Here is a 27875-nt window from a genome sequence, read left to right as displayed (position 1 = left end):
GCAGAACGAAGTTGTAAGAGAGAGAGGGGGGGGGGGGTGTATATCAGCTTGTCCGGCCAGCTGTCGGATTTTCCTTGTCCACCCAATAAGATTCTCATTTGCTTAAGAATGCTTTGGTCAACAGACTTCATATTTGGTTTATATTATTGAGGTTGGTTATGATTAGTAGATGACCCATATTGATTTTTAGGTGACTATCAAAGGTCAAGGTCACAGGGACTTTTACTACAATAAGCTTTCTTCTCAAATGCTTAAGAATGCCTGTCCACAGTGTATTGATTTTCACATTTGAAGCATATAATTAGGTTCTCATATATTCATCATAAAACACCCCAGGCAAAGCTGCATGGATGGGAGGAATGGGTGGGTGTCGGGGTATTCAAGTCATGCAGTGGCAGTTTGAGGTCAAAGGTTAAGGTCGCTTTGATCTTGCCGTTGACATAAAGCTACCTATTTTCCTGGAAAATAAAACACTGTTTTATATTACAATTTAATCTTTATTACATAATATATTAATTATACCCAACTGACGACATTGGTTTTTGGTTTTTTTTAACAAACACAGGGAAACCTAAGCATATTAATTAAGAAATTTTATAAAAATTTAAAGCAAAATATTAATTTGTCAGTCTATTGTCTTTATCTCCATTAAGAAGTAGTATATTCAGCTATCCAGTTAACTGGTAGTATAAAAATAAAGCATGTCTCCCGAGAACTGAAATAACACATGATGTACCGAGAGCCAGCATTGATTTTTATCAGGGGAGAGAACTAGAACATTACATTTTCTTAAGTCTTTATAGATTACTCGCCCTTGGGGGATATTGCAAAAACATTGTTGACCGGGTGAAATTCATATCGAAATAACACCACGTGAAGTCACGTTTGAATATACAGTAAAACGTTAAACGTGAGGTATAATAAAACGAATTATTTTATGAACAACCCTTCTCAAATACATGTACATCTGTGAAAACCAACCCTGAAACAGATTTTGAAATGGATCTCCACACTATGTTCACACTTTGCCAACACATTTCTTTCCTTTACATATTTAAGGGTTTCACTCGGGGGGCACAACCGAAGTTTGTTTGCAAATATTTTTTTTTAATGTTAATGTTTTATGTGTTGGCGATTTGTCAAGCTTTACTGGTGGAGAAACGCTCCAGGTGCCCCTCCTTGTACGGAACCCGCGAAGAACCATCAACATTTCGTAAAACAAATGGATAGCTTCCTTACAGAGAACACCCTAAGATATGGATTATTGTATCAAATAATAAATGAAAATTTTGATTGGTTAATTAATCGTAAATGAGTTGGATGATGTTGGTTAATACATGTTGTAGTTTACAAAGATATACATATACAATGTAACTATTCCTGCTCCATTTTCTTCTTAAATTTTCTTCTAAGTTACATCAGATCTTCATGTAAATTCAATACACATTACTGAGAATAAATCACAATCTGCACTTGTTGGGATTAGTATTTTTAATGAAAATTATATTACAATTAAGCACGGGCTTCAATTAAAGTCCGTGCCGTGAATAAAGGCATGGGATGCCAAGCACTTTGTTGTACACATAGAAAGTCAAATCATCAACAAAATCGCCTAAAACACGCGATTTACACTAGTTCATTGAACATATTCTTCTTATAGGCTAGCTTGTCATGGCACAAACATAATTGTTACTTTATATCAACCCCACTGCCACATATTTCCTGGAAAAAGTCATTCTGAACCGATGCCAGAATGTAATCACTATGGCGTTATTTAATACTTGAGTCAGTGATATGACTCGATTTTAAAATAGTTCTCTACCTATTTAATGTCTACACAATTCAAAGTGGATGATTTGTTTGTCCGTTGAGCAAATTTAACCTATGAATGAACATGTTCTTATCTCTGTAGATTTGATTAGTTGAATGATGAGCGTTGATGAACTTCTTTTTCTCAATATCCCATATGTTTGCAAAATTCTGAAAAATAATAAGAATGAAAATAATTATTCATTTTATTAAACACACCAACCAGAAACATCAAATACCGCACCTTCAGTAACATTAAGACACATTATATATCGCATTATTAGTCCTTTCTAGTCACAATATATATTCTTAATTCTTATTCTTAACATACGGCATCGTGTCACATTATATTCCTTATCTGGTCACATTACCTATCCCATCCAGTCATATAAGCTTCTCCATCCAGTTACATTAATTTTCCCATTCATGTACATTAAAAACTCCACCCAGTCAGATTCTAGTAGAACTACTAGCTGGATGCTAATTTTTATCTTATTTTATCCTTTTTTTTCCAGTTTATTTCTTTATTTTATTGTTGCTTTTTTATGATGATAATTTTCTTCGTTAATTGAAAAAAATACCTTACGCCCTTAGACATGGTCGCCTTCGGGGATCCTTGTAAAGATATACGTTGTATGTCTTTACAGGCAAGAACTCACCTTGATAATCTATTTTTCCATCCCCATTTAGATCAGCCTCTCGTATAAACTCGTCTGCTAATTCTTCCGGCATCTTGTCACCTGCAACAAACCGCAATTTTATAATGATTAAGGTAGGCATCAAATATACTGGTCATTGCAAAAATACTGTGACGTTTACAGTAGCGTTATAATAATAAAGAGTTTAAACTCAAGCACTCAAACTGAATATTAACTTAACATTTTGAACGAGACAACCAAAAAATGAAACGAATAATTTCAAAATATAGTTATCAAAATTCAACACAAATATTTTAGTCAAATTAGTTGCTGTTTAAGCAAATCAGTTGCTGTTTGGAACTATAAAACAACTGAAATAAATGTCTTTTGAGAAATAAAAATAAACGCATTTCTGGGGCATAGTGGACTTTTAAAATATGCAGTTTGTGTATGTATCTCACAATTAGAAAAGTCAGACTTATAGGCCTTCATTAAATTTTCAAACTTTGGAAATTGAGATTTCTTTAATAGATTTTAGAGATATTTTATTATATCGCTAGAAAGATTTTAGCATTCTCACAGAAAATGAAATTCATCGCCTATAGATTCTGATTGCATACAGAACATTTTTTCTTTTCTAAAGGTACCGTATCCTATGCCAATTTCCAGTTTATGATTTCTCGTTCTGAATTCGATCAGATATTTTAAAGGCACATTATGCCTCAGATATAAATAATCTTTACCGTTTTTTAGAAAGGGCAAACATGAATTCTATAACGTTTAGATAATGGTTTTATTGTATGTTATATGCTTATAGCCTGAAGAAAGAAGCAATAAATGTGTAATAATTTGTTATAAAAGTAGGGAAATGTAAACAAAGTAGTATTTTGACTTCCATACAAAATACTAAATCACTTTTACTGTATCAAATGCCAAAAGGAAACAGATGATAAGGATGCCTCAGGTATTTGGCCAATGAGGAACTTTTGGAGGCATTTGACGAATATATATAAAAACATTTCTGAAGCATAATGGGCCTTTGAATATAGAAAAAATAAAGAGTGCAAAGTTATACGTATGTTTTCCGATTTCATTGGGTTTCCTTTATGTTTAATAAACACCTATATTTGAATTTCCCCCACTTAATGTAGTCTTGCACACAATATTTAAACTCTTATTGACAGCATATGGAATATTGGATAAAATCACTACAATTCAATAGTTCAAATATTGTGTCAAATCAGTTCATGATGATTTTATATTGCAATTTTGTGATAACAGTCATATAAACGGTGGGTATTGTCAACCTATTTTGCCAGCGCCAATGTTTGTGTTTGTACAAAATGAAATACTAGTAGTTTGTTGACCAGTATTTACAAATCGATCTTAAAGCGACCCAGATTTTTGAACAGCCTGTTGACATGCTAAATGAAAACTTGACATTTAAGGAAATAATTTTCTACGATCAACTTGAAGTCGTGCGGAACACATTACATTTCCAGCGCCAGTGAAAATTGTCGTCTTTCTGATACAATTATACCTCTACTTAACACTACAAGCCCGACAGCAAAGTTTAAATGCGTGGGTTTCGGAAATTAACCTTAGAAATAATAAAACCTCAGAATCTTTGTAAACTCTGTAATACATCAATGAAACATTTTAGTATGAAAAAAGCAATTGAAGCGGTGGATGCCCATCGATCAGACAATAGCAATTTGCAACATTAACCGTGAATCAATACACTGCAATTAGCCCATTCTTTGTAATTATTCCCCTTATCTGTTTTTGTTCATCGTAAAGTAAACAAAGTAAACAATATGAATGAAATGTCATTATCAGGTTGTGGTGAAGAAAATGCGAGTTTCTGGTGTAAAAAATGCTTTGAAGTAGCATGGCATAAAACATACAAAATGAAAATATGCGCATTAAGAGTAGTTACAAGACAGATTTCAAATAAATGTTGTTTTTTTTTTCTTTTCAATACGGGAAATATGTTAAATTAAATAGTGTAAATGTTGTTGTGCTTTTCCAGGTTCAATAGTATAAAACCAATATTAGAGGTCAATGTGGCTAAATTTTGTGTGGGATTATTTAAAATTTATGGTATTTTATTTCTAATTTAACTAGTCAAGTATTCTTTTTCAAACCCCTCCCCCACCCCCGGTAAATAAGATGGTTAGCTCTATGAACCGCGGAATCAGTGGTTCTAGTCCAAATAAGGCTTTTTATCCACACCAGAATGACGTCACCAGTCTGATGCCATGCATTCTAAGCGTCTGCTTTAATTGACTTCTTTAGTTTATAAATAATCTATTTTTTGTTCAGTTATGATACGTTAGAAACTATTAGCTTACAGCAACACTCTGTGAATCTGTTCCTTAAAGCAATGAGTGTAAACCATAAAGGCAACCCCTTAGCCACAAGGGGCAACCAGCTCTATATAACCACGAAAACAACACTATATAGCACGAGGTACCTACCTATTTTTGTGAGCACTTTTTTCAATTCAGCTTTAGTAATAAAACCATCACCATCTTTGTCGAATATATTAAATGCATCTTGCATCTCGTAACAAACTTCGTCAGCTAGTGACTTTAAAATGTCTTTTTCTATAATGAATTGTTTAAACTCGTCATAATCTATACTTCCGTTATCTGTGAATAAAAACATAAAAATTGCAAGCTATAAAAAAGTTGCTTTCAACAAAATTCAATTATTTTATCTTTATTGTTCTTTTATAATGCTACAATATCTCATAAATGAGATATCTTTTTTTATTTCAAAGACTTTTTTTTCTCTATAACAGATTTATTCTTAAAGCTGCATGCGTCCAGATGAGCCAAATATTTCAGGAAAATCAAACTACAGGAAAAACTGTACTTAATTTTTAAGAAAAATTAACAGATTAAAGATTCAAGTAGTAATTTATATCTTATGTGTAATTAATGACTGTTTTGCATTCCATATTTCTACTGCGTTACTAACGCAGTAGAGCCTATTTTTGCATATTTTGACTTTTTTTGGTAGTTTACGTGAAATGTAAGTGCCGATTGCAATGTGTCAATTACTCTCTTTGTACATTTCATAATATTTCATTTTTAAATTCGTTTTCAAAATTTTCATGTAAATTAGGATGAATCTTCGTCATTTTTTAAAGTCCACACTAAAACCAATTAATTTTAAATTGATAAAAAAAGGAAATCTCGTATTTATTTATGTCATACTATATAATTATGCGTTGTATGTCGATCCAATCAATTTTTTTTTCTTCATAAAAATACATTCAACTTTTGCATTGTTGTATACTTAGCATTATATAAGGCTCGATTTTTTTGTATAAATGTTCAATATAATTATGTGTAATAACGTCTTTTAAAATAAAAGCACCACGTGCGCGTTATCAATCGATTAATCATCCGCCAATTGGACGCCTACAAGACCGATAAATATGCTTATCTGGTCGGTAGTTTCTTGTCCATAGAAATAATTTTATCATTGAAACATTACAACGAAACTAGCTATTGATAAAATCTTTACTGGACATGACATTGTTACTTAGATATAACACAAGAAATTGAATGAATCGATCTCCTGTTTTACTTTTTCAAAATCTTTTACATCAAATAAGATCTACGCTACACTCCTTAAAATATCTTATTGCTTAAAAAGTCCTTACGATCTGTATCAATTGGCGCCAAAAGTTCCTTCATTTCCGCTTCCGATTTCAGACTTCCGGTGTAACGTAGTAAAGTTGATAATTCATCCTTCGATAATCGACCGTCATGGTCAGTGTCTAAAAGTTTGAATGTGTCTTGGATATCTGAGAAGATAAAAATAACAACACTAAAATTGTCTAATTGATTTTCTGATTTTTATATACGTCATAGAAAAAAATAATTCAGCTAAATTAATAACTTAATCAATAACTTAGAATGAAACATTGATTTCTAAGTAATTCACAGTTTATGTCTAACTTATACATGAATTTCGTTTATATTTTACACGATTTATGCCTAAATAATATATGTACACGATTTCTGTCTAAAAATTCAACAGTTTATGGCTATATTACACATGGTTCATGTGTAAATAATACATGGTTTATATCTAAATCATGCACGGTTAGTATCTAAATTATTCACGGTTAATGTCTAAATCATACACGATTAATGTCTAAATCATTCACGGTTGATGTATGCAGTTAACAATTCAAGATAAAAAAAAATTGTGTATTTAAAAAGAAAAAGACCACATACCTTTTAAATGCTGTTCTGTGATCTCTCCCATCTGTAAATAAAGAAACAGACGTGTTATCAATAAGTTTTGTACATTTTTTCATTTTAACATATTAACCCTTACCATCTAAACGTATGAGCCCTTATCTTGCAAATGTTTTAGCACTTATCCTATAAACAAGTAAGCCCTGGCCCCTCAACTTTGTTAGCTCTTGCCATACAAACGTGTTAGCCCTTACCCTTCAAATATGTTAGCTTTTGTCCTAAAACGTGTTAGTCCTTGTCCCCAAACATGTTAGCCCTTGCCATTTAAACGTGTTAGCCCTTTCCCTTTAAACGAGCTAGCCCCTGTCCTCAAACGTGTTAGCTTTTGTCCTATAAAAGTGTAAGCTCTTTCCCTTTAAACGTGTTATCCCTTACCATACAAACGTGTAAACCCTGACCCTTTAAACGTTTAGCCATTGCCCTTTTAAACGTTTTAACCCTTACATTACTGTGCCTTCCAAATGTGTTAGCTCTTACGCTACAAACCTGTTAACGCTTATCCTACAAACGTGTTAACCCTTTCCTACAAACGTGTAAGCGCTTACCCTTCAAACGTGTTAGCTTTTGCCCTACAAACGAGTTAGCCCTTACCCTTAAACGTATTAGCCCTTGCCCTTCAAACCTGTTAGCGCTTACCCTTTAAACGTGTTAGCTTTTGCCCTACAAACGGGTTAGCCCTTACCCTCAAACATGTTAGCTTTTACCTTTTTAAACGCGTAAACCATTACCCTTAAACGTGTGGCTTAGCCCTTGCTCTTAAACATGTTAGCCATTACCCTTTAAAAGTGTTAGCCTTTACCCTTTACCTGGGAATCCTAGGTACTCATCTTTTAAACGTGTTAGCCTTTGCCCCACTAACGTGCTGGCCCTTGCCCTCAAACGTGTTAGCCTTTGTCCTATAAATGTGTTATCCCTTACCCTTTTAATGTGTTAGCCCTTACCCTACAAATGTGGGGGCATGTGTAACTTTAAAATAATAGCAAAGTTTTCAAATTTGCAGTTTTGATTTATAAAATGTAAGCACAACCTCGTGACGGGAAACAATTTCATGTATAGACCTGTACATGTAGTTTAATTACAGAATAAATCACCATTAATATACATTCATCCGTGGATTGATGCTAAACGCTTATCAATTATTCATAAAGACCAATTTTTGATTAACACATTTTGTCCTTAGAACTCTGTACACAATGTTTGTTAAGATGCATGCCATATTTTATCTAGAATTAGAAAAGTGTACATCCATTTCCGGTGTACTTGCACCGAATATGCACCGAAAAAGTAAGATTCAAGAAAACTGCAACGCAGTACATTTTCTAAAACGAAATTATGCTATCTTTATTTTTATGGAAAATATATAGGCAGACTCTGTGAAATTTTATTTCTAGTACAAAAAATATTTCAGAAAGAAAACAGAAAGATAAGAACAAGAAGAAAGAAAGAAAGAAAGAAAGAAAGAAAGAAAGAAAGAAAGAAAGAAAAAAGATAAAAAAAGCTATTCAACGTCAATTTTATTGTAACTATACTTCTGTTGAAAAGTTAAGTAATGCTTTTGTATCCACAAGCATTGACAAATAAAAAAGATAGTCCAAAATAAAATTCAATACATCAAAGAAAAATAGAATTTATATAACTACTTTTTTAGCCTGTTCCTTCACCATCCATACTATCCGTAAATTTGATTAAAAAAACACCATAATTATTTCTCAATAATTCATTAACGTTCCAATTTCTAAAAAATCTATAACAAAATTGTGATAAAAAATGAATATTCTCTAAAAAGCGAATCACCTTAGCAGCTTCCCTAAGAGTCTGTAGTGACATTTTCACTATATCAAAATATAATTCCACTGACAAAATGGTTACTTTAATGTTAAAGAACGCTAGCACATTATATTTCCTTTAACTGTCGTCTGCTATTCTTCGCACGTGATTTATCAGCGGGTCTCCTGGAAACGGTTAGAAATTGGCGGTAATTACCACGCGTAAAGTTGTCTATAAACAAGTTCCAGATGTAGCGATTAAATTTATTTGCCTTGACGATCGGTAACCAATCGATTTGTTCAATAAATAATGCCTAGATAAAGTGTCACACCATTTTCTAAATCCAAGAACACGGAAGCGGTATAAGTGTCACAGAGTCAAATAAACACGGCAATAAATGCAGACGATTCACAACCGATTTTAATTCTAATGTCCGCCAAATTTCAGTATAATAAGCCATCAAATCTATAAACTTCCGCTAACAAAAACACTAATTTACGGTTTACAAATTTGATATAAAACAACAACAAAAAACAACAATCAATAATGAATGTTTTAATTATAACAAATAAGTAATGTCGTCTTAAATGGTTCCCATGCTATAAATACATAAGTAATCTTTGCTTTGATATACATGTATATTTAAGGGACACATAGATAAAGCAAATAACTTTTTCGTAGTCTAAACACGTTCGGGATTACAATACAGTAAAAATTTCGATTGGGCTAATCCTAGTTCAAACAGATTTTGCATATAAAGTTATCAAAAGATAAACAATCAATGGAAAATAATGTGATAAGACACCATTTGTGCTATATTATGATAAAGAACGGCATTGTAATTTAATCAAATTAGAAAAGTAATTATAGATATGCTCTTTAATTTAATTTATTGTCAGACTGTCATTTTTCACGTTTTATTTAGAATTGGATAACTTAACAGAATAATAGCAAGGCTTTTGTACAAATACATGTATAGTTCGGCATCTAAAAAATTAAGTTATAAAATAAATTTGCTTTTCTTTCTGCGTTTTATAAACTAAATAAATGATATAAATATTAATCTTATTAATTACATGTATATGTGTTAACTCTTTAATCATTATGAAATGTGACATAATGACATAATGTATATGATATGTTTGATATATTTGTTGAATTGTTTGTATGATTATATGACTTGATTGATATATACATTATGATTGAATTCAATACATGTAAGGTATGATGGGGATGCCCTCGACCCCTTCAGACCTATTACGAGGAAAATAAACGGGGTTACCCAGTTGGGGCCTCAAAAAAAAAAAAAGTTATAAAATAACAGTAAGGCATTTGTTAAATAATAGTTAGAATAAAAAACAGTTAAGTATTTGTAAAGAAAATCGTAAAAAAAATAATAGAATGGCATATGACAGACATTTGTAAAACTATAGTAATAAAATAAAAATTAGGCATTTGTTAAAATATAGTAATAAAATAACAGTAAGGCATTTGTTAAAATATAATAAGAAAATAACAGTTAGGTAAAAAAAAATCGTAATAAAATAATAGTGTGGCATATGTAAAAATATCGGAACAGACATTTGTAGAAATATAGTAATAAAATAAGAATCTGGCATTTGTAAAACTATAGTAATCAACTAACAGTAAGGCATGTGTAAAACTTTAGTAAGACATTTGTAAAATTATAGCTGTAAGATAACAGTAAGAGATTTGTAAAAATATAATAATAAAGTAACAGTAAAATATGAAATAAAATTGAAAGTGAAAATAATAAAATTACATTCACACATTTGTTAAAGGCAAATTATGTATCAGAAATAAATCGATTTTTACTATAAATTTTACTATGAATGTGAAATAATTTGTCATAAGTGTAGCAAAATGTAAACAAAGAGGTATTTTGATTTCCAAACAAAACACAAATTCACTGTAACTTTACTAACAGGAGATAAAGATGGCTCAGGTAATTGGCCAATAGTTACTTTTTGGCTACTATAAAAGTACACCAAAATTAAAGAGCTTTTAAGAAATTAATGAAAAATGTTAAATACGAAATTCGCGCTTGCTTTGCTTCACTGTATTTTGATAATCAGTATATATATATTTAAGATGACATAATGTATGTGAGCGGACATTATATACACTTGCAGAATATCCAAATAGATATGAAATTATTTTAAACAAGGAAGATCTTAAGGGCCTGTGTGTACCAAATCAATAATTTACAAACACATTAAGAAAAGATCAATGATCATTAAATGACGCCCGCACATAGATCACTGTCTTTGTTCTCGATATATCTTTCTCTAAATACATTAGGTTATCTGCATGTGAAGTGTTTCGATAAATGTTGAAAAACATTTTCATAGGAACACTACATAAACATTTATGCCTTATCGCTATATCAGATAAGACAATTACGTTTATAATGTTCTTTTCTTGAAAGTGTCATTACGTTCGAAAAAAAGTATGTAGTAAAAATGTAAAGACTCATTAGTTATCGGTCAATCAATCAATCAATCGATTGATCGATCGATCAATCAATTAATCAACTAATCAATCAACCAATCAATCAATCAAAATTCATTTAAATTGAAGACAGAAAGAAGGAAAGAAAGAAAGAAAGAAAGAAAGAAAGAAAGAAAGAAGAAAAAAAGAAAGGATGCTTAAGCAAATGTATCGCAAGAAAACAATATTAATGGAAGATTTTAGTGATATTAGTTTGATATTTTTTTACCTCAGCACCCATGTAATTCTCCCTATAATAATCAATCATAACAGAGGAACGTCTCCTTCCTTTTCCACGTTGTTCGTACACGTTTGACGCCGTGCACGAGCTTTTCCGGTTTGACATTTTCTCCTTAAAGTCATTAAAGTCACTTGAGGCCATTTGTTTCCTTTAGTTTCTGTTCTATTTCCGTTAAAGTTTTTTTTTGTTCTATTTTCGTTATTTTTTCTGTCTTTTTTAATTTGCTTTATGTCCAGTGACGTCCACTGTTAAAATCCAATTTCATTTTATTCACGAACGTTCATATTCTTGATAAAATCATTAAAGTTATATGTATATTTTTTGCATTAAAAGTTGTCACTTTCAGTCAGTTCAGAAAAAAAGGTGAAATGTTGAATGGTAGGCCACGCTACTCAAATTTATCATAGATAATATGTTTATGATTTTAATAGTCAGGTCTATTGAATTGTTACAAGAGGTAGTCGAGTTTTATACATTGATTTTTATACTTTCAATGCCCTACCTGTTATAATATTTATGAATGTATTAAATGACAGAAATATTCCATTCTGATCCAAAAGGTAAACAACACAATTGAAAATTGCCATAACAATGTAATTTAATGCACTAGTGGCGTATCTAACTTAGAGCCCTTCATATGTATACATTATTTATATTTTATATTTCACCGGTATGATATAGAATTTATATCTAATTGATATCATATTGATGCGCGCCTTGTATCTATACCGTTCTGGGTAAAAAGTTCAAATTTAAATCGAAAATGAAAATATATGTTTAACAGCTGAAGACAGTAGCGCTGAATGTGCAGTATTGTGTAGTTAAGGTAGCAAAATGTAAACGATGTACAGTATTTTGACTTCCATACTTGTAGATACTAATTCAAAACAATTATACCAAATGTCAACAAAGCAAACGAAGCAAAGATAGTTTATCTACATGGCAAATGAAAACTGTGACAAGAATACAAAATATGAAACATTTACTTAATTTAATAAGTCCAAATATACCGGTGTAAATTTGAGGATATTAAAATGTTTATATAAATACTTTTAGATACAGTGAGGTTAGATTTGATTTAACATTTTCTGCCTTGTATCCCCAAATAAAAACTGAAAAGATTATTTGTTTTCGCCCTGTGTGGTTAAAGATACTATCTTATCTAGGGATTAGATAATTTTGAAGTACAATGTATATATAAAGTCAATGCATGATAAAAACAACGCTCATTTACCGCGCATCAAACCACGAGTTTGTACAAACTTGTCATTTCAGTCATAATATCCATAGTTTTTTGTTTTTAAATCTAGAATACAAAACTTCGTCCGAAATTAACACCCACAACATTTCACCTTTGATTCAATTTTAAATGACAACTGAAAAATAAAAAATGACAACTTAAAATAAAAAAAAAAATCACAATAAAATGGAGTTAAAAAACACACAACACAAAACACAATCCATCAACTTTGTCCCTCTTATAATATCGTCACATATTAATATATCCATATCCGTATAAGAAAAAGTTTCAAATTCATATTTTAGCCAATAAGTTTTAGTTTTGCACACGAATACCTTTCATGCCAATTATCTAGATGTTAAAGATAATCCTGATCATTGCACTTCAATTTTTCAATCATTTGAAATGGCTATTATAATATCATTTTTCAGATAATGTCCTACTTTGAAGGTTTTTTTTCCAGACTTTCAAATTATTAAGACACTGACTTTTTAAATTAGTTTAGGTCATATAAGAAAAAAATATCTTAGGGTCCCTTTGACACTTCAATAATCCGCTTAATGTACTTACAATTAAATTAAAGACCGATTCACTGATTTCATGACCGCTTTTAATAATCGGATTGTGACCCGCATCGCAAAACATCGTGTAAATTTATCTTTCGATTCGTTTTTTTTGCAATTTGCTTATAAAGAGAGAATAGCTGGGATAATGTATAATCATAAAATAATTTTAATTCGTGTGCATCCTGCTTTTTTCCTTATTAATGTAAGACGTTTAAGGAAATAGAATTGTTATTTTTTCATGACATATCTGATCTCATTTTCATAAATATAAATATGCGTGTTTGCTATAAACATTGAATATTATAATGGTTTATTTGCAATAAAGATATTTGTACTGAATTGCTTTGCACTTAACAACACTGCACTGCACTGCACTGCACTGTACTGTACTGTACTGCACTGCACTGCACTGCACTGCACTGCACTGCAATACACTACACTACACTACACTGTATTTTATTTTATTTTATTGTATTGTATTGTTTTTTTTGTCATCTTTAAAGAGAATTTAGTCTTGTTTGATCTAATGTTAACACCCACAAACAGGGAATGTGTTCACCATAATACAACTCGTGAGCGTTCGTATATGTTACTTTAGTAACATATTTCTCATTTTGAGGGTCATTTCCAATATGTGTTACATGCTAGAAGTAAAACAATTTACTTCTGTTATCTTCATGCAAATTGTTAAAAAAAGAAGTGTTATAATAATTCTTTTTTTTTCTTCAAGAAATATTATTATCTTTAAAGATAAAATATTTTGAACGGAAAGTGCTGTTAACTTTATATATTACTGGTAGAATGGCATGGAAGACGACAGAAAAATGGCATTGTGTTTTCTCACGTAACTCAACGTTGGACATACACTGTAAATAACATAAAAAACAGCAACAACAACAAAAAAACAACAAACAAACAAAAAACACAACAAAGAAACAACACTTTTTCCATGAAAATAGTCAAATTAAACGGTTGGAGCTGCGGTAAAACGGTATGAATTTTACAAAATACACTAATTTATTAACTTTAATAAATTCTATCATTAGTAATATTATATATCTATAAATTAAAATGCTATAATAGAATACGTGCTTTATAAATTATTATCTTAATTATTGGAGAGTACCTGATATGTCCTTACGTCATAGTTGCTTACTTATATATGACATTGTTGGGTTTTAATAACACAAAATGAGGAAAAAGTCAAAGATCAATATGAAAATAAATTCTTTATTTGAGAACCTTTTCACAAGGTCTGAAATAAAATACTTCACCTGAAGTATTCCTCTCACGGGCTACAGCTTTACAAATATGAACTAATCATTTATTACGAAGTAATATGGCCATTGAAACGAGATAGAAATTAAGATAAATGTTTCCCTGTCAATATCTAGTCCACGTTCTATTCAATTTTCCCTTCTGATAAGCAGACGATATGTTATAAATATCTTATTAAGTTTCCCGCGCGGGTAATGACGTCATGGATCAATTGCAGATAATCTCTAATCTGATTTAAAAGCCGATAATCCAATATATTTCTATGAAAGTAATAATACGGGTTTAAGAAGACTTTGTCGAATCAAAATTAATCTCATGTAAGATAAATAAACAGATAAATCTCGAAAAGGGGAAATGCAGCGGAAAGGATTATATCATAAATCTAGTACCAGTTTACTTATAATTACTTTGGTTTTCATTTGATACACAGGAAGCATATATTCTTCCAACAATTAATGATTTTTTACAAACATGTTTCTGATTTGTTACAGGGAAAAATGAAAAGACGAACTTTACAAAAGCAATAAGAAGCTAAAATAATGGAATATTTTTTTATAACTTACGGAAGGAAATAAAAGGCGATTTCTCATGTTCTTAAATTTAAATTATGATAACTCTTATATCATTATTAAAAAGCATACAAATTCTAAATGCTTTCATTGGCTCAACGGTGGAATCCGAGAAAAAAAGTATCGTTTCGGAGAAGGAAGTTTAAACGATTATCAGGAAATCTGTAGAAAAGATTTTTGATATTAATAAAGTCTATACCAAAGTGACAAAACCAACTTTAATTTGTGACAATAACATTATCGTATTATTTCATATTTGAAATGTTTTACAGGGTCCCATCAATTGCAGCACAGATCTACTAAATAACGTCTCATAACGACTAAAAAGAGTTAATTTCACATTCCACTTATAATTTTGTCTTCGGTTATGAGAAAATTCTGCGTGCGTGCTTGTCTGTATGCTTGTCTGTCTGTCTATAATAATAATAATAGTAATAATATTAATAATAATAATAATAATAATAATAATAATAATAATAATAATAATAATAATAATAATAATAATAATAATAATAATAATAATAATCATAATCATAATAATAATAATAATAAAACAATCTTTATTTAACGAGAAAAACTCATTTGAACAAAAAAAAAATCACGAAGCTTTAAGCAAAGAAAAATATTTCAACTACATGCCATGCTTATAATTTTTTTAAAGACTACATATTTAGACACAAATTTCGCCCGTGACCCAGAGATCCGGGCGATGTTATTTTACTCAAGAAAAATGTACTTACATTGAAATAGTTCTTGATGATATGATAGTCACTGGCGGAATCACTACACGGTTGCTGACTTCCATTATTTTTATCCATCATTTAATTTATTAACAAGTACCCTAGATCGTCAAACAACAGACCCTCTCATTCTAAAATTTTTGAGCAAGTTCACTGCTATATAAATATATTATAATGATATTAAATGGCCTACGTTTCACCAAATCTCATAAAATTCTTTCCTTCATATGAACACGGTATTTATTCAGTACTTTATTTATTATCCGTGTATTATTTGTATTGATATAATAGTTTCACTGAACGACAAAAGACCAAGGAGTTGTCGATATCTCTGATTTAATAAATTTAACTTTCTCAATGGTTATTAAACGTTTTTATCTAACACGGTTTAAGGATCAGAATGAAAATTCAATTATGAACAACTGTGCAGGTTATTAAAAAAACCGCTATTGCCACGACCTTATCTTTGAATTTATCTTCCATCTACAAAGCGTAAATATTTTAAATGAACAATGCGGGAGCCGGGACTTAGATTTATACGAGTATATTTCAGACAATCAATAAGTGACGCAGATACATGTTTGTGCACGTGATGCATAATGCAAATCTAACGAAATAAAGGCAACAAATAATAACAATTTGCATTTTTGACAGGAAATATGACAGCCAAGAAATGCAAAAACACTCAAATGAAAAATGCATTTTTTATAATTTTGGCGAACTGTATAATGGCAATTTGCGATTTGTCCCTTAACAGGTTCATTTTGATGTTTCTGTGTGCAGCGATCAAAATGCAATATTTATAATAAAAATAAACTTATTTCGGGAGTTTAAGTAATAAATTACAAGCAGATTGTGACCTTAGTGAGAAGAAGTGAATATGGGAAAAAAGTAAGATACACAAATGTTTTGCAAGCAAAGATTTACCCGGCGGTAAGAACGATAAGTTTGCCAGCATAATATTTTGCAATTATGACTGTGAAGTATGGGGTGACAAATCATCGGAAAGCAGGCGGTGAGATGACAGTAGACAATTATGTCAGCAACAAAGATTTATATCTCTAATATTGTCTTGGAGTAAAAAGAGGTTTTTGCCTTGATATTAAAATGATATTTTATAGCAGCATGCCTCAACATTTATTAATAGCATTAATATTTTGTAAATGTATTTAAAAGTAAAACACTGTGAAGTGAACAAAAAATTAAATAACACATTGTGAATGTACTTACAATTCATGTAGTAAAATAAGGTAGTCATGCACTGAAAATATTCTGAAAATTGCTGCTTTTTACTTATCTAAAAATGTTTGTTCATGTACATTTTTTCTCTAGTTTGAACTATTTTGACTCATCTTGAGCATGCATGCAGCATAATAACATTTGAACAAATTGATTGAGAGTATTACTGTTACTGAAAAATACTTAGGGGTAATATCCATTACAAATCTAAAGGTTTTGATAAGTTATTGACGTTGGCACCACATAAACAGAAGCGAACGGTCCTCTTGTTTGAACCACCAACTATTTTGTTAGCCAGCTTGATAAATTGATCAATGTCACCAGATTCTATTAACGATACGTGGGAAGATATTGTCATTAATTATTTATGCAGAGCCCGAGTCAAAGGAACATGCAACATGACTTGAAGTTATAATGAATTCTTGACTAAACCTAAACAGCTTAAATGGATATAACAATATCCTGCTTTACAGAATGTCGTCTCATAGCTCTTTGTACATTTGTATTGAAGAAACTAGTTAAGACAAATGGACATGCAATCAGTAAAGAACAATCCCGTTTTCTCAGCAAATAAATCGCTAAGCCTAGGTCACAAATAAAAAAAATGCCGCCGGGCGGCGTCTGTTTCTCCAAAAAATCGCAATATCGGCCGGCGTCCGTCCGGCGGCAGTGACTATCGGACGGCAGCAGCTGAAAATTTTGCTCATCGGGCGGGCGCCTTCGAGTTTTAAGTAATACTTAAAAGCTAACGGCGGCCGGACGATAATTGTTTGGGGTCACTGAGTATAAATATCATCGAGCGGACATCGTTCGGTCGCCGGGCGGCGACTTGGTGATGATTTTTTTGATCGGGCGATTTTTTTTCTACTAAAACAGCGTCCGATTTAAAAGACGTCCGGGCGGACATCGGCCGGGCCCCACCCGGTGCCTGAATAGAGACAAGTTGTCAAACGATTATCGCCTGGTACCCGGACGATTCATGTACAGGCACCGGGCGGTCATCGTTTTGTCATCCGGCGACCGGGCTGCTTGTGTTTGTTGTAATTTCAGCTTGAAGAAGTTGTAATTGTCTCAAAAATATATTTGTGAATTTCTTTTGAATACTATTAAACATGAATTTTTTCTTCAATGTCCATGCGAATGTCTGATTGATTTTCGCCTTCTACGGCCTCGATACTGGTCGTTGGTGACTCGTTGTAAACAACACGGACCAACTCCTTGGCTTTCCCTAGGCTTTGGCAGATGACTTCTTTGCTGGCATAATTACAACTCTCTGATTTATCTAGGACAATAAATGTAAAGTCATTGTCGCCCGGCGCCCCCGCGGCAACCGTCCGATTCACTTTTAAATCGCACAGGCGCCGTACGGACATCGGGCGGCGACCGCCTGATCCGTTCAATTCTTTCTGTAAAATCTACTCGGCAAAAATCGCCCGACGACTGTTTCATTCATGACCACGCAAGGTATCAGATTTAAAATCGACCGGCGTCCACGACATCAAAAAATCTGCCGATTTTATAAAAATCGTTTAATCGGACGGCGCCCGTTTTATTTGTGACCTAGGCATATAGAGTGTCTAAAAAATGAAATTTGAATGTATACTACACACACACATGCGCGCCCACAAGCACCCCCTGTCCGCTTCACCCCCCCCCCCCTCCACACACACACACACACACACACACACACACACACACACACACACACACACACACACACGCACACACACACACACACACACACACACACACACACACACACACACACACACATACACACACACCAACACATAAACATGCAACTAGCCTTAAAGATGTTAAAAGATTGATGATAATAAAAACACATACCGCTTCAGCCATGTTTTCAGGTTTGTATCCAAAAAGATCATATATTCTCAGTCAAATATTGAATAATTTACAAGTTTCAATCTTTCTCTTATTTTATACTCGCATAATGTAGTTAAAATTAAAAGCGAGCATTCACCCCATAATTGAAACTGTAATCAATTTATGCTTAATTAGATAACATACAAAAGGTTTACAGGATTAAAAAGTTCTTAAAGAAATAAAAAAATCGACCTATCATTAAACAAACAGTGCCAGATATCTCTAGCAAATGACGTAAATAAAGCAACGTTACCAGACAAATACTTATTTTAAATCATAGCGAAAGATAGTTGCCTACAAAACAGTTGTAACCTATTTAGAAACATCTAGGGACCTGACAGTTTCATTATGCATCTAATCTAAAGTTAAGATAAGTATTAACCATAGAGAAACCACACTACAGAAATACCAAATGTAACGGGTGGTAAAGCACCGGTGGTTACAGGAGAAAACGGTGGCAATAATATAAATGTATAGGAGATGCAATAACTAAAGACAACAATCAGAAAGTTTACATAATATCTGGGAAAAGTGATCGCTCGGAAGCATCACAAACAGTAAAATAAAATTACATGATAAATGCAGACTCGGTTTGATTGTGTCTGTACATGAAGGATAATGGAAAGGTACTCAATTCTCAACACTTAATAGTGCTGAACTGAGTGATTAAGACATTTGCTAAGTACACCATCATACAAAATGTCAAATGTAAGGAATATAAAAAAGTATACATTATAGTTTGATTTACAAATTAAATTGTTTAAGTACAAAATATAAGATACATTTCCATAAATAATTTTGAATTATCTAACACTCTTAATTTTTAAACAATTTATGAATTCTAGAATTGTATATATAAATCACAATTGAACCATAGATTTACTCATTTATACATAGCTTGCTCATTCGTAAGAATAAACTAAATAAAAAAAAAAAACAGTTAAATTTTCCATACAGTATACAATTTTTTTCTTATTTTGCTTTTTCAGCATTGGCATAATTTCTTTTGAAATACATAGTCAATTCTGTGAACTTGATATCGCTGAATTGGGCATTGTAACACCGCACTTTGGGGTCAAACGCACTTTGGGGTCCGACCCCAAAGTGCGTTACGTACTTTGGGGTCCGACCCCATAGTGCGTTACGCACTTTGGGGTTCAATTTCGACCCCAAAGTGCGTTAAACATGTACATATACATTTTTTAACATCAGGCAAAAGACCGCACTTTGGGGTCATAGAGAATGAATGTTCATTATGTTTTAAATAACATATTGTAGTCAAAGCCAATGGTAAACAAAAATTCAGGGTATTAAATAGACACAAACATGTGCCCTTAATTATAGTAGAATCAATAGGGATTTAAATGGTCTTGATTAGTAAGTGAAGAACTTTCACCAACTTAATCACCAAATAAAGAATTTGTATCAATTAATAAGCTTAAATTTTTTTTCTCAAATTTTCCATTTATTTTAAAAGATTGTACACCTTTCATTAACTCCACTGTTTTTAGCTAAATGCATTATTTTCCCGTTTTTTATTTACACATTTTATAGAAATATGATAGTCTTTGCATAGACAAAAGTATAAATTCTGTGTAATCTTAGTAAGACATTTCAGTAACAAATATGTGTCTGATAATATGTTGAAAGAGCCGTTTATTTAGCTAAATGTGACATATAAGAAACTTGACTAGGTGTAGATTCGGCTTTCAGTAGTAGTCCGTACAGGCAGTAGTAAAAATATCAACTATTTAGGTAGTCGCACATTAAGAGCGGAGCTTCAGAATAATGTAAAAATCTCAGTGGGGGTATAGAGGGGATTGTGGGGTATCGATCCCTCCGAGGGTTAAAAATAACATTTTAAAGGCCCATTATGCTTTTTTTTTTGTTTTTCTTAAAAGCTTTTTTATTTTGATGTTCTTCTATATTATCCAAAAATACACATTAAATCCTGAACCATCTTTTTCATCTGTTGCTTTTTGGCAATGATGAGTACAGTGTTGTTGTTGTTGTTGTTGTTTTAGGTTTATTTTAGCTCGGCGCCGGAAATTCCATATGTCCGATATCTCAGCGTCCATGCCGGTCCACTCTAGTAGTCTCATCGGGGACGTCTTTTTCATGCCGATCTTCCTAAGTCCTGTTCTTCGTTCGGTGGAGGAAAGACAATACCGGAAAAGCATCAAGTTCCGTGACGGCTGCAAACAGGCGGTTGACATAAAACGGCTCTTGTTAGCGCCACCCTCCAGAGTTAGTCACGACAGGTCAACCAATCACCTCTGGTACTTAAGATGACTTGACCTTGACCTGCCGTGTGCCTTCTGCGCGACATGCACGCCTCTGGAGGGATTTGGAGAAAAGATGAGTACAGTTATATTGAATTAGTATTTTATATGGAAGTCAAATACTACATTGTTTTGACTACTTTTATGACAAATAATTTCACATTTATCGCTACTTTATTCAGGTAACAAGCATCTTACATTTCTCTGATACCATTATTTTAACATTATAAAATTCATGTTTGCTCTTTCTAAAGAAGTATGTAAGATTTCCCATAAAAAAAGCCTCTGGCGAACGGTTGTTGCAGAGCTTACAAAAACCCTTAAATTTGTTGATAAGCTTAATAATGTATTTGTAAAAATCACTATTTATAGTCCGATTGAAAAACTTGATGTTTCACCAGGACATTGCAATAGAGTATACTTATAGTTCTTTGGAAAAAATGTTAACTGCATTTTATTTCATTCCCAACATATTTAAAATGGGCTCAATATGGTACCAAAAGTTATCAAATAAATGACTGACAGAACGGGATATTTTTCGCAGCATCTTTTAATTTTAGGGATACACAGTTTCTGTACTTGATTTTTTGAACGGTGGCATAAAAGTGACATTTGCATTTTTTGGATACTTCTTTTTTTTTCGTACATATTTTTTTTTGTATGTCGTACATATTTTTTTTAGTTTTGAATACATACGTTTATTAGTTTTGCATACGTATTCTTTTATAGTTTGCATACATATTCTATTTTAGGTTTTTGTACATATTTTATTTTAGTTTTTTGTACATATTTTTTTTCGTACATATTTGTACATGACGCCATTTGTAAAGTAGAGGTTTGGATAATTACGCCATTTGTACATCATTTTCAAACTCTTCGCCATCTGGTAATTATAGTACCCCATTTGCAAATGGACCAAAATTTCTTTTTTAGGGTTTTAAAAAAATTAAAAAACAAATTTTTATTAAAAAATATATTTTTTGCATTTTGGGCTCGATTTTGGGTTAAAATTTACACAAGGTTTCCTTTTAAAAACCCTTCATGGGGGTTTAAAGGGGAAAAGAAACCCAAATTTTAAACCTTTTTATATCTGTAGGTGGACCCCCACCTTTAGGCCCGGGACACCTGGCAAAATAAGTTCTGCACCATTATCCCGGATGTGCTAAAGAATTTAAACCCCAAAATTTTAATTAAAAAACCTTCAAAAGCTTTAAAACCCTTTTTTCAAACAGTGGGGGAATTTTTAAGGGGCCTATTTTTGATCATTTTTAATACACCAGGATTTTTTTAAAACCTCCCCTTTCCCCCGGAGGAATGCCCGGGTTTTAAAAAGAAAACGTGTTTAATGTTTTGGGGCCGTCCCGGGGGCAATAAGGCAGGAATGTCATGATCTGAGTATCCCCCGCAGGGCGAAGATTTTACCAGTGGTCGGCTTGGTTTATGGGTGGGGTTGAGTGGTGCGTCTTCATGGAATAATAACTGATCACCAATCAATTGCCCTTTCCAAAAAGACACTAATATTATAGTATATAATAATAAAAAAAACCGATAATTATATAAGATACATAATTTTTATAATTTAAAAATTGGGCCGAAAAGGGTTGGCCGAAATCATCTTTGCCCTGCCGAAAACGACAGGGCCGATCCCAAAAATGGTCCGAAATGTGTCCAAACCACTCAACTATGGGCTGTTATGAGATGTGAAGGCTGTTTTGATTGGCTAAAATATGTTCGAAAAACAAAAATAAAATATGTGCGAAAAACTAAAATAAAATATGTATGCAAAACTAAAAAACAATATGTATACAAAACTAAAAAAAATATGTATGCAAAACTAAAATGAAATATGTATGAAAACTAAAAACAAAAAACATGCAAATATCTTTATTATGCCAACGTAATTTTGTTATATGAACACAATTTTTAGATATTTCAAGTGGTAAAATTAATGAAACTTTTATCACTTAAAGCATCATAAAGTATTGACCGCCATCTTGAACTCCACCTCAAATATTTCAATGTTGCAGATCGAAAATAAGTCAGTACTCAGTATTTAAGCAGAACTCAGATAACACCTTTAGACCCCTGAACCCAAAGTGCGTTGATATGTAGCATATTAACGCACTTTGGGGTCAATTTCTCGATTTTGACCCCAAAGTGCGTTGGACCCCAAAGTGCGGTGCGAAGTTTAACGCACTTTGGGGTCGGACCCCAAAGTGCGTTTGACCCCAAAGTGCGGTGTTACAGGGCATCATGTCACTTCAACTGGAGTGTGACGTAGATGCCTGGCTGAGTATAATAGCTCTCCCTATTCTTCAAATAGTCGACATCAAAATAAATGCTTAATAAGTGTACACAGTTCTCTATAAGGAAATATAAACACTTCAGAACTAACACTTGTTTTAGTAAACAAGTAACAAATCATGTTGGGGATACTGAGTGGTACTTTTGTTTCGAGTTTTGTCAATATTTCTAGCGTAGAGACGGAAACTTCTATGCTACCTTAATTAATGACAAGGATTATCATCTCAGCGGGGGTGAATGTAATTAGATAATCAACTCGGTCGAGTGCAAGAGTTATTGGTCATTTAATGATAGAGTATTGAGAAAATGTCAACAAACTCGGAAACCAATTTCCAATTTCAATTTTATTGAATACAAACATATATACCAGTCCAAATTAAAGACCATACCTGAATTAAACGTGTCAGAATTTGAATACAAATAAGCCGTAACATATACACATATATTTTTCTAAAAATATATTTAAGAAATAACAACAAGTTTCATAATTTCAGTACCGCAGTTAATTAAATTACAGGTCTATACAATACTATATATAATATATATAGTCTAGTATTGTAAAGATCTGTAATTTAATTTAGTACGAGATCTATATATTAATTTTATCGTTTTCAAAAATTGGAAATGAATCACTGTGAATGAATTTGGTAATAACATATCTTTTATAAAACAAAATAAACAGTCTGGTCGCTAAAGTGCTATAGAAACCCTTTTCGTCTTTGATCGTTTGATTTGAACGGAATAAAGAAAAGCCTAACTTACGGTAAGATTCATATAATATTTGGTAAAATAATCCTCCATCAAATATTCGTTCATTTTCGGCCTCAAACCTAACGACATATTTCCTACTCAGTATGATTTTGTCTACTGATTACTGGCAGTTGATCTACTTTTTAATTATCATTCTAATAAAGTATTAAAGTAAACATGTTTACACATATATCAGAATTAAATGATTAAAAGTCATCGTGTTGTCGTATTAAGGATATAGGTGAAAAGGATTAAAATTAAAATTACATTATCAAGACTTGAAGTGGTGGTTTAGAGTATATTTTAATCTACATGTATTTGGTGTGTCCGTAAACAAGGACAAAACATTTCGGACATAAAACTGACTGTGTATATTAACGAAGTTCATATTTATATTAAAGGGAGACACAGGCAAAATTTTCATTTCTTCTTTATGAAATTTTCATTTCTTCTTTATGAAATTTTCATTCATCATTCTGTAAATGTTCTCAAAATAAAAACACTAGGCAGTCACAGGAACAAAACTTTTCTCCTTAGAAAGAATAATATCATAATGGTGGTTTCCATACTTGACCCATGTGGGTCAGTTTAGAGCGTTAATATTTCACAGAGGTTGTTACAGTGTTCAAACCCAAAATATATAGAATTTATACAGAAATTCATGCTGAGACTTTAAAAAAAATAAATGTCAATTTAGCGTGATTTGAGTACATTAGATCATTTCAATATTTTTACCTAATAAGGATAGAGGGAATTTAGGGTTTTTTCTTCTATTTTACATTAATGAAACATTGGCTACAGGGACTCCAAATGTTGCTGTTTGGTCACAAAACCGAATAGAAACGCAGATCACAGCTTTGGATTCAAATCTGATTCAAACTTTAAATTATTTCATGATAAAAACGTTTTTTTTGGAAGTATTGAATCTACAGCTCTAATTGTGTCTGAAATAATGCACGTAGGTACGCTTAGAGAAAATCTGTAAAGTCCAGTAAAAGGACTTTCTGGGTTGGTTGCACAAAGACAGTATATGTCATTACACAAATATACAGCAAACATTAAATATAGACATGAGAGTGAATATACAAACATTCAAATTTAACCTTTCGTATTATCAGCCATATACAATATTCATGTTTTCCCTTCTGATATTGAATAATTAATTACAAAACATTTCTAATTTATTCAAAGTATAATCTTCTGTCCCAGATATTACATATATGTACAAGATCAAGATTAAGGAAAACTGTTGTCGAGTCATAACATCATTACATTACACTTTACTTTACATAACACTTTGCTGTACATAACTCATTGCTTACATAACACATTCCTTTACATTTTATTTAAGTTTACATTTTACCTTATATTTTAATTAATTTACACCCTTCTTTTCTTTATTTCACTAATATGTTCTTATAACTTTAATCAAACCGGTCTCTAAATTGAAAGAATGCACGGAATAATGGACAAACTCTACTTTAAAAGCACTGAAATATCCTGTTAAACTGGGCACGTTCTGTTTAATTATATTTAAAAAAATGACAAAGAAGATCTTTTACAAAAAGATGTAAACCATTTGAAAATAACACTTTTTTACATATTTATATAACACTTCACCAATTTTCATGTTCAACATTTTAATTCATAAACTAAATGTATCTGTACACTTGTGCGTTTAGTGGATATTTATATAATTGTAACCCGAGACCAAATGATGTGACCAGATGTTACGCATGACATTCCGTAATACATACGTAATCCGTACACCGATATCTTGTATTGAATACACTCGATTTAAATACAGACTGTAACATATTGCTCATATTCACATATCAAAACTGCTTTAAGATCGTTATTTAAAATGGCGTCATTCGATTTCAAAGAGAAGAAATATTTAGTTACCGGCGCCGGAAGAGGAATTGGGCGCGCGATTGCAAAAGCTCTCGTTGCCAAAGGATGTAAAGTGTATGCTTTAAATCGATCTAAGGAACCATTGGATACGTTAGTGTCAGAACATCCAGAAATAGTTCCAATTGTTGCGGATGTACGAGACTGGGAGGATATCCGCCGGAAGCTTGATGGCGTTGATACATTAGACGGATTAATTAACAACGCTGTAACGTATCCCCCACGAGAACTTCCAGCGCTTCAATGGGATCAGGCTAATTTACAGGACTCAATTGACGGTAACATTTTAGGGCCAATAAATGTTCTTCAGATTGTCGCTCAGAAAATGGTTGCCTCCGAAAGACCCGGATCTATTGTGAATATATCCAGTGTAGCCTCATTACAAGCTATTCCAGGCCGGTTACCATACTGTATGACCAAAGCCGCCCTTGATATGATCACCAAGCAATTCGCCCTGGAACTTGGACCATACAATATACGTGTTAATTCGATCAACCCAACCCTTGTACTTACAGAGAACATTCAAAGTTTGATTGACAGTGGTATACCGGTTCCAGACATGTATATACCAAAGACACCGATGAAACGTGTGGCTAAAATGGAAGAAATTGTTTCTCCTGTTTTATATTTACTATCGGATATGTCGTCAATGGTGACCGGAACATTACAGGTAATAGACGGTGGTATCATGGCAACATTTGCTACAAAAACCAGCGGTTAATATCAAAACATCCGCGTCTTGAAAATATACCTTTTACTTATAGCTGAAACTACGTCACGTCACGTTACGTCATGTTAAATAATTAACAATATTGTGTTGCTTCCTACAATGACTGTTCGTTATCTATAACATGAATGGAAATTGTCGGACTTTGCCGGACTTTCACGAGATAATGATTGGAGCATTGCCATATTAATATCAAATATTTCTAATCAAAAGGATTTAATATTTTAAAAAAAAAATGGAATACGTGTATATGTTTTTATTATTTTTTTACCTGATGGATACATAATTTTATTTAAAAATATTGGAGTAAACTTACCCCATGGGTGATGGTTTCTGCAGAGTTAGATACCCGGTGTATTAAAGGCACACTATGCCTCAGAAATGGATAAATATTTGCTTCTTTAGAAAGCTCAAACATGAGTTTTTTTTATAACGTTAAATATTAGTTTAAAGAGCATATTAAAAGCTTGTTACCTGAAGAAAGTAACACTAAATGTAAAATAATGTATCATAAAAGTAGCGAAATGTAAAGTTTACAAAGAAGCATTTTGGTTTCCATACAAAATACTAAATCACTATAGATGCAATAATTGTAAGAAGACTGTTCAGGTAATTTGCCAAGGTGTAACTTGTTTGAAACAATAAAAGAATACAAAAAAATAAATAAATAAAGATCTCGAGAAATAAAAATGAAGCATTTCTGGGGCATAATGGGCCTTTAAGATAATCATATGATTGTTGTAAGAATTGTCAAAAATTATCCGTGCGCTTTGTTTAATTAGAACATTCTTATTAGTTGAAAACATATTTTTTTTTTAATATTTGTTAACATGAATATGAAAATATAACATAAATCTTAAGTGCAAATATTGTTTATGATTAATTTGACATGAACACAACTGCGTAATAATTTGTTAATATCAATCATTCAGACTCAAACATTTTGTTTGTGACAATGTTCATGTAAATAAATGTTAATAATGTTTATGTTCAGAACATCACAAGGGGGATATGACAATCTTACGAGATTTTGAAATAGATCGTGCAGGACAGCTGCATGTTTGCGGCTATATTCTGTTTTTTGTGCAAATCTCTGTTTAATTCAAGCGTAACAGAGATGTTTGCGTTGTTTAAAC

At 32.0% G+C, this 27875-nt stretch overlaps 2 protein-coding genes across 6 annotated transcripts; one reads left to right on the top strand and one right to left on the bottom strand.

Moving 5' to 3' along the window:
• Positions 1–476: 476 nt before the first annotated feature.
• On the bottom strand, positions 477–24227 carry LOC132740467 (uncharacterized). 5 transcript variants are annotated; one of them, XM_060728368.1, is made up of 7 exons: positions 12692–12835; positions 11235–11533; positions 6704–6734; positions 6124–6267; positions 4928–5101; positions 2469–2549; positions 477–1980 (listed from the first exon to the last, which is right to left on the bottom strand). In XM_060728368.1, exons 2-7 carry the CDS (start codon positions 11385–11387, stop codon positions 1955–1957), a joined length of 609 nt encoding a protein of 202 aa, XP_060584351.1. In that variant the 5' UTR covers positions 11388–11533; positions 12692–12835; the 3' UTR covers positions 477–1954. The 5 variants fall into 5 exon arrangements, with proteins under 5 accessions (XP_060584351.1, XP_060584353.1, XP_060584356.1 ...); XM_060728370.1 differs by lacking the exons at positions 11235–11533; positions 12692–12835 and adding an exon at positions 24114–24227; XM_060728373.1 differs by lacking the exons at positions 11235–11533; positions 12692–12835 and adding an exon at positions 18727–18831.
• Positions 24228–25886: 1659 nt separating this feature from the next.
• On the top strand, positions 25887–27411 carry LOC132740463 (L-xylulose reductase-like). Its single transcript, XM_060728364.1, has one exon. It carries the CDS (start codon positions 25966–25968, stop codon positions 26731–26733), a length of 768 nt encoding a protein of 255 aa, XP_060584347.1. The 5' UTR covers positions 25887–25965; the 3' UTR covers positions 26734–27411.
• The last annotated feature ends 464 nt before the right edge of the window (positions 27412–27875 follow it).

This window comes from Ruditapes philippinarum, unplaced genomic scaffold, assembly GCF_026571515.1.
Source record: "Ruditapes philippinarum isolate M1 unplaced genomic scaffold, ASM2657151v2 ctg3718_1_1_1_1, whole genome shotgun sequence".
NCBI lineage: Eukaryota > Metazoa > Mollusca > Bivalvia > Venerida > Veneridae > Ruditapes > Ruditapes philippinarum.
This window is presented reverse-complemented; position numbering and strand designations above follow the sequence as displayed.

Bases quoted from the DNA above. Each gene is read 5' to 3' on its own strand.
- LOC132740467 (XM_060728368.1), bottom strand. From the start codon at position 11,387: ATGGCCTCAAGTGACTTTAATGACTTTAAGGAGAAAATGTCAAACCGG. The intron at 6,735-11,234 runs GTAAAAAAATAT...CTTTATTTACAG, and splicing joins AGAATTACATGGGTGCTGAG to ATGGGAGAGATCACAGAACA. The intron at 6,268-6,703 runs GTATGTGGTCTT...TTATCTTCTCAG, and splicing joins CACAGAACAGCATTTAAAAG to ATATCCAAGACACATTCAAA.
- LOC132740463 (XM_060728364.1), top strand. From the start codon at position 25,966: ATGGCGTCATTCGATTTCAAAGAGAAGAAATATTTAGTTACCGGCGCC.